General features: G+C 39.9%; 1 protein-coding gene across 1 annotated transcript; it reads right to left on the reverse strand.

Moving 5' to 3' along the window:
• Positions 1–6,951: 6,951 nt before the first annotated feature.
• PTF1A (pancreas associated transcription factor 1a) lies at positions 6,952–11,263 on the reverse strand. The gene is made up of 2 exons (XM_072413467.1): positions 10,657–11,263; positions 6,952–7,444 (listed from the first exon to the last, which is right to left on the reverse strand). The coding sequence occupies exons 1-2, from the start codon at positions 11,261–11,263 to the stop codon at positions 7,239–7,241; spliced, it is 813 nt and encodes a 270-aa protein (XP_072269568.1). The 3' UTR covers positions 6,952–7,238.
• Positions 11,264–11,512: the final 249 nt, after the last annotated feature.

An 11,512-nucleotide genomic window follows, 5' to 3' on the forward strand; every position in this document is an offset into this window, starting at 1 on the left:
TAATGAGTTATTAACAAGGTCAGACAATGGAGAGAGCCTTATGTTTGCTGTTGAGTCCCTCCAAGTAACGTCTGACATTGCTGCTCTTGATAAATGGAAGTACATTCTGAACGGCAGGTGATAGCAGAGGAAAATCAATGTGTGTCTATTTCCAAAACACCCAGACTTTTTTTTTTACTATGTGAAAAATTAAAAGGCACATAAAATTTAATTGGCTGATCAGGCTCTGAAGTTTAATTGCTGCAAAGCCAGACAAAAAAAAAAACATTTGGCTTTTTTTGGAGCTCTGTTTGTTTGCTTGCTACCCAGGCTCCCAGTCTAAGTGTATCATTGAAAATGTGTTTTATTATAACGCACGCTATGCTTTACAGTTCCCATATTGTGTCCAAGACAATGGTGGATGGTACATTAAAGAGGAGCAGCCCATGCCAACACTTCTTGGAGACATTGTAAGGGCCCCCTTTTCTGTTAGGCAGCTGCAGTCCAGGATCCAGAAAATAAAACAAAAAGGACAAGTTTGAAATACCAGGTGCATCCCAGAGCAGCAAAGACAGGGATTGATATGTTATAGCCCAGGACATGAACCTAGCTATAAAGATATCATTTTGATTGTGTAGGGATTGCACGCCATGTAAAAGGCACACAAGCGCCTGGGTAGGGTGATTCTGGCACCCCAGTCTGGCTCTGCCCCTACCAGGCTCAATCTTGTTCAGCCAGATCCGAACACCTGTTGGCCAGACATCACAAACCGCCGTGGGAATGGTTCACCCCCTCTGATTCCAGATATCCAGAGTAGAATTATTTAGAGCCCTCCCCAGCAGAAAAAGCCATTTGGATAGAAGAGATTTACCCTCCAAAGCTTGTTGTCCTTTCCCTCTCTCTCCTAGAGTGGATTCAACTGGTGTTTGTTCAAGTTGGCAGCTGGTAGTCGGTGCCACACAACGATACATTAATGAAAATAGGATGAGTTCATGGAATTAGCAGGTTTCACACCCTATATGATTAATCCTCCACTATTGGCAGATTAGAAGGCATGGGAAGCAGAATGGGGCAGCTTCTCACTGCACTGACAGCTCCGCGCCAAGGGCTCTGCCAAATCATGGACAGTGCATTGCCACTGCTGTTGTTGGTGACATAATATGAATGGGTCACCTTATGTTGGAGGGTGCGGCAGTTTTGTACATGATGCAAGTCCCTGCGCCCCTTAAGTGACCATAATTGGAGGTCATGGAGTTGTTCCAATTTATGTTCTTGCAGTAAACATTTATAGGGTGCTATTTAAATGCAATGTAAGGGTTAATCCTATGTATAGCTACAAACTAACAGCTACTAAAGGTGATTGCATGTGGCTTCTTAGTTTTTCTTAAATTCTTCATTTTTTTAACGTGGGTTATAAAGCTTGTGTATTACACTTGTTGCCAACAGCATCCAGTGAGATGCCATCTGTCATATTTCCAGTGTGTAAACCCCAACATTATTGGTTACTATAGGCAGCATCATGATTTAAGTGGAGTGGGGGTAGGGTTCCATAATGCAGCCAGATTGAATCAAACATTCATTGCCCATGGTATTATATCCAACTAATACCTAGCAGTTTATTATGATAACACTTGATATGGTGCTCCCATTGCAGACTGTTATATGGTTTATAGCTCAAGATGACCTATGCTAAAAGAAATAGCTGAATGTGCAATTAAAATGTTAGCGCATAATATCAGAATGTGCAATTAAAATGTTAGTGCATAATAGCAAAATGTGCAATTAAAATGTTAGTGCATTAAAATATTAATTGCATGATTTTTTTACATTGCAGTTTTTTCTTTTTTTACAAATATATTTCATTTTATGATTGCATAAATATATATTTTAATACAATTATTAATTGTATTACTATGGGAAGAGAAACAGCTTGATAAACTGTGTGCAATGTATTATTAGTGTACATTATCAGTAACATTTGTAATGTAATCACAATGATTGTACTTGGTGCCTCTGCAGAGTGTTAGGGTTTGTATTGTGGTGTGGCAGCAGAATGCCCTGTGACTGATCTTTTAATGCCCTACTAGAGGAATATTTTCTGTTGGCAGTGTGATTAGGGATAATTGAATAGCATAGTGTTGACACCCAAGCCAGCCTGGCTGTGCCCAGGAGAACATACCAACTGGCAAATGGCAAGCTATGACATATGCTCCTGAGATAGCTGGCTTGCTGGGGGCAGGCAGGGAAGATATAATACAATCTCATATTAATTCCCATCTTATTCTATATATAGGAAATATATAGCTTTCTAAAATGTGAATGTATATATGAGAATATAATCAGTCTAATATAAATGGCTTTATTACAGTATTCATTTTTATTCAGGCCTTTTTTATGTGTATATTTATTATTAATGTGCATTTTAGGGGCATTCATACATACCAATTTATATCAAAGTAATTGTGCCCAGTGCTTTCTGTCATCTATGCAATTATATGACTGGTCAGGTGTTTAATTGGAGCAATGATTTGGCTAGTTGGGTAAGAATTGGTCATGAATAGCTAATAACAAGTAATACTGAGTATCAGTTTATTATTCAATATGTAAAGCAGCCTGTCATTTTGCATGCATGCCTTAGGTGAGCTGTGAAGACAATTGTCCTTGAGGCATAGCAGGGCATTCAACCATAGCCTCGTGTCAGAGACATTGGGTGGCAAAAATATTCAACCAGGACAAAATGAATGCTTTGTCTGTCATTGATTTCATTTTGTTGTTCAGTGAGGATGTTTAATGCATTGTCTAATATAAAGGAAATCTACATTATCTTTATATGAAATGCAGCAAGTAATATGTGCACACTGTATAATATTTTTATGTTGCAGCTGTACTTAGACTTTAGGGAGGGGGATCTGTAGCACTCCAGCTGCTGATGAACTACAAATAACAGCATGCATGGCACCCCTAATTTTGTACTTTTACAATAGCTATTACAATATAACATGAAATGTGAGTCTGCTGATATATACTGGAGATTGCAGAACCATTGTGAGTCCCAGAGTCTGTCTGTGCTGGGATGGGCACTATTCAGGCCAGCTGGGGAAAGGGAGGTTCAGCCAGCTGATTTATACACAGGGAAACACCTCCGTGTAGAGTGATGAACTCCAACAAAGTAACATTTGACTTTGTAATGAGTGTAATGAGATTTCATGCCTGATGGAAGCAGTTGTACAGAAGCGGCTTACTGTGTTTAATGAGAGCCTAATGTATGGAGAAATCGAATTAGAGTTTAGCTCAACTCCAAAAAGTCACAGTTGAACTTGGTATTATTAGCTGGGGAAGTGGAGGGGTCTTTGGAGGCTAAACTAAGGCTGGGACAAGTGCTGAGCTTTGGCTAGGTCCAGTATTGTGCTGTTTCTGGTGTTCTGCTATAGCTAGGTCCAGTGCTGTTTTGGGGCTAGGGCTGGTGCTATGCAATGCCTGGGTCTAATGACAGGGTCTGGTGCTGAAATGAGTTTGGGTTTAGTGCTGTGTTGTTACTGGGTTTGGTGCTGTCTTGTGGCTGGGTCTGGTTCTGCCCTGTGTCTGGGCCCGGTGGTGAAATGAGTTTGGGTTTGGTGCTGTGTTATTACTGGGTCTGGTGATGAAATGAGTTTGGGTTTAGTGCTGTATTATCACTGGGTCTGGTGCTGTCTTGTGGCTAGGGCTGGTTCTGCCCTGTGTCTGGGTCCGGTGCTTAAATGAGTTTGGGTTTGGTGTTGTGTTATTGCTGGGTCTGGTCCTGCCCTGTGTCTGGGTCAGGTGCTGAAATATGACTGATTGTGGTGCTGTCGTCTGTATGGGTCTGGTTCTGTGCTATAGTTGGGTTTTTTTCTATGCTGTGGCTGCATCTAGTGCTGCCCAGTGGCAGCTGGGAGCCTAGTTCTGAGTTATGGCTGGGTTTGGTGATGTCCTCTGGCTGGTCTGGTTCTGCCATATGGCTGGGTCTAGTTCTGACCTATGACTGACTGTGGTGCTGCCTTGTGCCTGGGTCTGGTGCTATGCTGTGGTTTGGGCTAGTGCTGTCCTGTTCCTGAAATGAATGAAATGTGGCTGGGAATGGTGCTTCTATGTGGATAAGTCTGGTGCTATCCTGTGACTGGTTGCAGTGCTTTGGGTGGCTCTGATGATGTTCTGTAGTTGGGTCTGGTGCTGAGCTATAGGTGGTTCTGATGCTGTCCTGTGGCTGGGTCTGGTACTGGTGCTGAGCTGTAGCTGAGTGCTGCCATGTGGTTGGGTCTAATGCTGTCCTGTGTCTGGCCCTGATTTATTAAAGCGCTTCAAGTCTGGAGAGAATACATTTTCATTGGTGAAGCTGGATGATCCAGCAAACCTGGAATTCATTTCCTAAAAGTCATTGACTATTTGTAAGCAAATGTTTGCAATTCAATTCCAGGTTTGCTGAATCACCAAACTTCACTGATGAAGGTGTATTCCCTCGAGCCTTGGAGAGCTTTAATAAATCCAGGGCTCTGAGTCTTTTGTGCTATGGCTGGGTTAGGTGTTTTCCTGTGGTTGGATTTAGGGATGTGCTGTGCTGTGGTTGGGTCTGGTGCTGAGCCTTGGCTGGTTCTGATGCTGTCTTGTGGTTGCATTCAGTGATGAGCTGTAGCTGGTCCTGGTTCTGCCCTGTGGTTGCGTCACGTGCTGTCCTGTGGCTGGGTCTGGTGCAGTTTATTAGGGCTATGTGTGGCTGGGTCTAGGACCCTAACCAAAATTCTGCACACACAATTATACCCACTGCAAACAATACTGAATACAATCCTACCAATCATACACAGTACCTGAGTGCAATACTAGCCATTTTACACTGCATATTGGTCACAATCTTACAAACAGCACCATGAGTAAAGTTCTAGCCACTGCACACAATAAGTTAAATCCCATTTTTCCTTACTGCACACATCATTCTAAACACGATTCCACCCCACGTAGCACCTTTATAATAATTCTATGCACTCAGCATACTGATCCTAATTCATTGGCATTACATTCTGGTCAGAACAGTTTACTATAGGGTCCAAACTCTTGGCTTCAAGTAACTGATTTGGCTGGCCTCACTGATAGGCATGTCCAACAGATATGGGGACACAGGTGAATGTTGGTTGTTCAGACCATTTTAGAGACAGTTTAAATGCTTATTTATATGGTGCAGATACAGTAGCGTTGTCTTCAGCCAACTGTTTGCTTTATCTTGGCTGTAGTACATCCAAAGAAATATGACTCTAAATCCATGGTTTATACGAACAGATGAATGCCAGGTAATAAACACATATAAGAAGATTTGAATGTGAGTTAATTTATACCATACAGCTTCCTGGAACAAGCTTATTATTATAACAATTTACCATAAAGGTACACATAGTTAGAAAAAAGAAAAAGGCACTTTGAAGATCAATTAGATTACAGAAACATTAATTCTGATTGGTGACCCTGGTATATGTAAATATATAAGTGCAGTCTTATATTAAAAAAAATCTGATGTTATATTTGACATTATTAGGGTATAATATACTTTATAATACACCATTAGGAAAGTATGGATGAGGTTCAAGTTCAATCCCACAATAGATTCAATTTAAACTTTAGTTTCTGTAAAATTATGCAGAAATTCAAGTTGGCAAAGGTTTCCCACTGTATACCGGCAGTGAAACATCAGCCTAGATCCTGTTAATAAGGTATACAGCATGAATGACTCAAATGAGGACTCCACCATGCACAGCCACCAGCTAATTGGAAGATGATTTGAGTGTATGTACTAAGCTTTAAGGGCCATTAAGGTCTTTATATTAGCCAAATGTTACTGCAGCTAATACGTTGCATTGCCACTTGCACACCCATTCATTTCAAATGGCACAATGCACTAAGGTCATGTACCTGTTTTGCAACACACAAAATGTATAGCAGTGCACAGTAGCTTGTTAAATTAGAAAAAAAGTGTCTTGTGCTTTTTCCTTTTTGCACATTGGGGTGCATCAACAGCCCAATAATTTGAAAAGGCTGCCTTCAAGGGGCGTGCATAGATCCAAAGGAGCATTTCGTTTTTTGGTCACCTGGCCAATAATCTCCCACAAAGACAATACAGAACATTATTACCCTTCAGGACTTTAAATTTACTCTGACCACATCCCAGAATATCGTAAATTAAAAATTGCGATGCTGTTTCCCGAAGGAAGCCAGATTTATTGGGTCTCTTAAGGTCAGATGTTATAACTATCAAAATATAAAACATATCACATTTTATTTACCAACATTTTAAAAGATAATACAAAGATTATACATGCTTCTCCTATGTAGCAAGTGTTGTTTTTATATTTTGTATTATCTTGAAAAGTCCCAATAAATCTGTATCTGCCATATGACCTTGTATGACCTTGAAAGTCCCAATAAATCTGGCTTCCATCGGGAAACCACATTGCAATTTTTAATGGACAATACAGATATTGAAGTCCCTCCTGCATCCTGGTGTGCACACTACTGTGTTACATTTAGACATTCATCTCAAAATGCATGCATTAACACAATGTGTGGGTTGCCACACATTTAACAATAATTAAACACTTTTAACTATGATCAGTACTATTAACAATGATTGGCAATTTGGCATTTGGTGGGCTGGGTTGCCAATCATTGTTAATAGTACCCCAAATGTAGTGCTTCCCATGATGTAGGGTTGCATAACTGTGTGTTTCTGTGTGGCTCACTTTAAATCATCCAGAATGCACTAGATTTGTGTGTGATGTACTGCTATTGGCAACCGATTGAAATAAATGGACTGCAGCACATTATAATGCAAACAGCAGTGAGTGTGCATTTAGTAAAATTCACTCCAATGCCATAGCATGAACCATCCTTTACCATAGCAGGCTTTAGTAAATATTGCATTATTAAATACAATTCACTTTCAACACACACCAGCATACCATATAAAAGGACTTTTATTCAAAAAAGAAAAATCTTAAAAAATAAATTATTTTCACCTTTCAATTATCAACAAGTATTTCTTCATTGTTTTCCATATATCAAATTAAATTAAATATAAATTATACATTCAATTTCCAGGTTTACCTAAACAAATTGCAATAAATATATAAATATTAACTTGATTGCCATTGGATTTGTACAGATATGATAAATTACATTGCACAAGGTCAGCTATGTACAAATATATACAGGCACAGAAATAAATATTTACAAAGTATTCTGTAAAGTGCAAGTCCACTTCAAACATCCAGACACAGTGTCAGGGGTGGCTGGTTTTCAATGTTATTCAGAGATGATTTGTTTAGTTTCCTGGGGTCTTCAGGAGTCCAGACTTTAGCTGTGCGGACAATGTTCTGGTCCCTGAGTTGTTTTTCATCAGTCCAGGATAAGGAATGGCCGGCCAGAGGAGGAAGACCATAATCTGGGTCACTTGGAGATGGAGATCCTAAAAGGGAAACACAAAAAGATATCGGATTAGTTCATGCTAATTGTTGCCAGTCATTAAACATTCTGGTTCAGTTTAGTAGCATAATGAGTTCTCCTAATGTCAAAGCAAATTTAAAGCCAAAACATTTTTTAATCCCACTCAGAAGATTTGTCTTCACTTCTCATGAAACAATAGAAAGTTATAGGCGATCTCTCCATAGTAGGATAACTCTTGTTGTCACTGGTACAAGTATCCTCCTTGGAAATTATCTCTTCTCTATTCTGGAGCAGTCTGGTAATTGGAATTGCACATTACCCCCATCTATCAGGCCACTTGCACAGGATGATCACATTCGGAATTATAGGAGCAAGTAATTTTGCTGATTCTGAGCATCTCTCAAGGTTTAATAATGTATTTCTGGTCTTCAAGGGGCTGCTAACATCTAGCTTTGGGTTGGAGGTGCTTGTCATTGCACAGGGAAATTTTCCATCCTATTGGATCAAGAGCAATCAATTATTTAATTACAACCGAGCAAATTGTTGCAGCTCATGGCATTGGAATAATCTGATAATTGGTAGGTTGATATCCCCCCAACCATTCACCATAATTAAATATCTATTTGTTCATCTCCACCTATTTTCAGGAGAACTAGAGAGCTATTGTGTGCCTCTGCTTTGCAGCAATTTCCAAACTGGATTACTGATCCCTAATTGCTGATATTAAAGACAGTAAATATTTGTAAACTGTTTATTTAAAAGAACAATATTACCAGTAAACTGTCACCTTGTTGCTCTTACCTAAGGAGGACAACTGTATATCATTGTATCAATAAATGTAGAAATGTATCAATATATTTAGAAATGTATCAATATATTTTCCACCTAATCTGTTGACTAAAAGTATTTATAGATATCTTGGATGTGTGCTCCTTTCTTTGTCAGGCAAACTGTGTAGAGAGGTTTATGGGGAAACCCTAATGGAAATCTGTACTGAAAGAAAATGTACATTTACTATGCTGAGCTCTGAAAATGTAAGGTCCCTGGCTGCTCCCAATTCAGTACTTAGATTAGTAGATTCAGTACTTATTGATTGGGTAGGGAAAGTCTAACTTTAAGATATGAATACTTGTGTAGCATTTTCAGAAAGTGATTAGCAATGACATCCCCTATATTCTCTAGTCATCTGAATTCTCTATATGACCACAGATGGACATAACCCACCTGTGGGAGCTGAAAACATTGGCCTATGATAAATCACAATGATCTTCACAATGGTAGAGAATGCTGCTCATTGTCAAAACTTTGGCAATAATACCATAGCAAGTTGATAAATTGGTACATTTGTATTTATCAAAGTTGTAATATTAATTTACTCCACATGTGACTACAAAATTTACTTTGCTTGTAGAGTATTTAGATAATGCAGCTCACATTCTAGAACAACTTACAGCCTGGTGAATCCAATTACTAATATTTCCTATAGGAGGCTTCTGTTGGTTCCACAGCTAATGTTACATTCAATTTTTGCATAACAAAACAGAATTCTATTACAACTAATCTGTTACTGCATTTTTTCTAACTGCTATGCAATATTATCATAATTTAAGAAAGATGGAATTTTTTATATGCAAAGTAAATCGATGTTATTAGGATAGTTCTCACAAATGTGACAATTGTACCCAGTTGTGGTGTATTTCTAGGTATTGATTTTCTACAATCTCTTTTGTTATTCCATTGAGATTTTTGTTTGAGATCATTGGATGATAAAGTCAGCTTCACCCTATCTATTGCTTTGCATAATGAGTATTCTCTATTTTAATAAATGAATCCCTTACATTGACTTTTTTGTTTCTTTTTAAGCTGGGGTGACACTTGCCTTAGGCAGCCAACAGTTTGACACAATTAGATTCATTGATTGGAAACATTATTTTAGCTACATTGACTGTACTAGTTGGTCAGTAAGCAGAAATAACACCAAATATTGGACTTGGATTTTTCCCAAATGTTGGTCAACTAATAATTATAACTTAACCTGTAGCGCCACAAAACCAGGACTATATATCGATTTAACAGTTACTGGGTATAACATATGTTCTTCTTATAAAGCAGTGTTTCTCAAATCCAGAGTTTGCTGGGGGTTACTTGACAAATTTGCAGCTCTCAGGTCAGTTTAGGTGACATCAATGATCTATTTAGCTTTCTATAAGGGAGACATTCTTCCCACTGACCACCACTCTAATGTACTTTGATATATATTAATTATAGAAAGGGTTCCCTGAATACCTGAAAGTTATTTTAAGTGATTGTCCTATGTTAAAACAGGTTATTCTCATTGGGTCTATGGCTCCACAGGGTGAATGACATTATGGTGATGGAAGACCTTACGGCCAGCTTACGGGGTACCCAGGATAAATGTAATGCTATATGGGGTAACTGGATTTATTATATGGAAACACTGGAGTTTAGGCACCACCTGGATCCGACTCTTTCCACTTAAGGACTATTGGTAATCTATGATTCTGATGGACAATCCCTTTGCCTCACCCCAAACTTTTTTTAAGTTACATTTGATGTTTTATGTTTCTTTTTCTTGCCGCTTCTCTTTTCGTTTAGCCTCAGATTTCCTTTAAACAATGTGAGATGTGCAATGTACTGTTTTTTTATGCCCTGAATATACTCCCTATTTTTTGTCATGTTAATGTTATTATGTCTGAAAATTTGGAAAAATTTACCGGTAGATCGCAAGCCAACGCGAGTCGATAAACTCAAAATAAACTCTACCACACACAGGATCTATAAAGTCCAAATACCTTCCACCATGACTGATGATCATTTGGAAGTCTGAGGCAACTAATGTCTGGTCTATGCAACTCTGATTACTTATGGGAGTAAGGTAATGGCCACAAATGTACAGAATTGCATTGTGCCATACATGTTCATGCAAGGTAAACAATATATAATTTAAATATAAAGTATACTCAGTATATATATAAATAAATATATGTTTAGCATTTATATTGTTGGTAGATCATTTTGACTTGGTCATTTTAAAAATGAGCTTGTAACCCAAAAAAAGTGAAGAGAATCAGATATCTCCCCCTTCTTGTTCTCAGGTTTATTCTAATGCTGGGACTGTCTTTGTCATCTACAAAGGTCTACCTGTATCTCCTGAACATCAGGTGTGATCTGCACTTTCTGCCCCCCACCCAGTGTCCCCAGGTGTGCACTCACTTGTTCCTCTATGGCAGATGATGACTTTCTTGGGTTGCAGGGAATTCTCAGTATTTGGGTTCCTCAGGGGAAGGTCTGATTGCACCAGCTCGCTGAGGAAGTTGATGTAGCCGATGGCCAGCCGTAAGGTGTCCACCTTGGAAAGTCTCTTCTCATAGGGCAGGGTGGGGATGTGGGACCGGAGACCTTCAAAGGCATCATTAATGGACTGCATCCTCCTGCGCTCCCGAACATTGGCGGCTTGCCTGAGCTGCTGCATCTCAGCATCTGACCTGATCCTCCTCCTTCTCTTTATAGCACAGCCGGAGCCTTTCATGCCCGGGGACAAGTCGCAGCCGACCGCCCCGCAGTCATAGGGATAACCCCCGGAGGATGAGTTAGAAGAGAAGGAGAAGTTTCCAGGGTCGCAGTAATCTTCTCCATGCAGGATGCGGCTGTCCTTGTAATATTCCTGGATCTGACCGGTCAAGAAGTCTACATCGTCCTCCAAGAAGTCCTCAGCGTCCAGGTGGTCCCGGGAGGACTGATCGGTGAAGAAGTCTTCATCGTCAAAGTATGGAGAAGGGAAGGACTCCAGGCCTGTGAACTGTTCCAGCACTGTGTCCATGGTCGGGGATCTCTGCAGTTCTGCTGTACGGGGACACGCGAGGATTCTTATAAGAACATCCAGAGACGCGTGCCTGGACCGTCAGCCCTCAGCCAATCAGCGAGCTCCTCGTTCCCTCCCATTCCCTACAAACACCTACATGTGCGCACGGCCACGCCCTCCTCGCTCTGCTGCAGGTAATGGGTCGCCCAGCTGCTGAGTGTCAGGGAGAGAGAGGGCGGCCAGCATGGGCTTGTAGGGGGACAATGG

This window comes from Pyxicephalus adspersus, chromosome 5 (assembly GCF_032062135.1).
Source record: "Pyxicephalus adspersus chromosome 5, UCB_Pads_2.0, whole genome shotgun sequence".
NCBI lineage: Eukaryota > Metazoa > Chordata > Amphibia > Anura > Pyxicephalidae > Pyxicephalus > Pyxicephalus adspersus.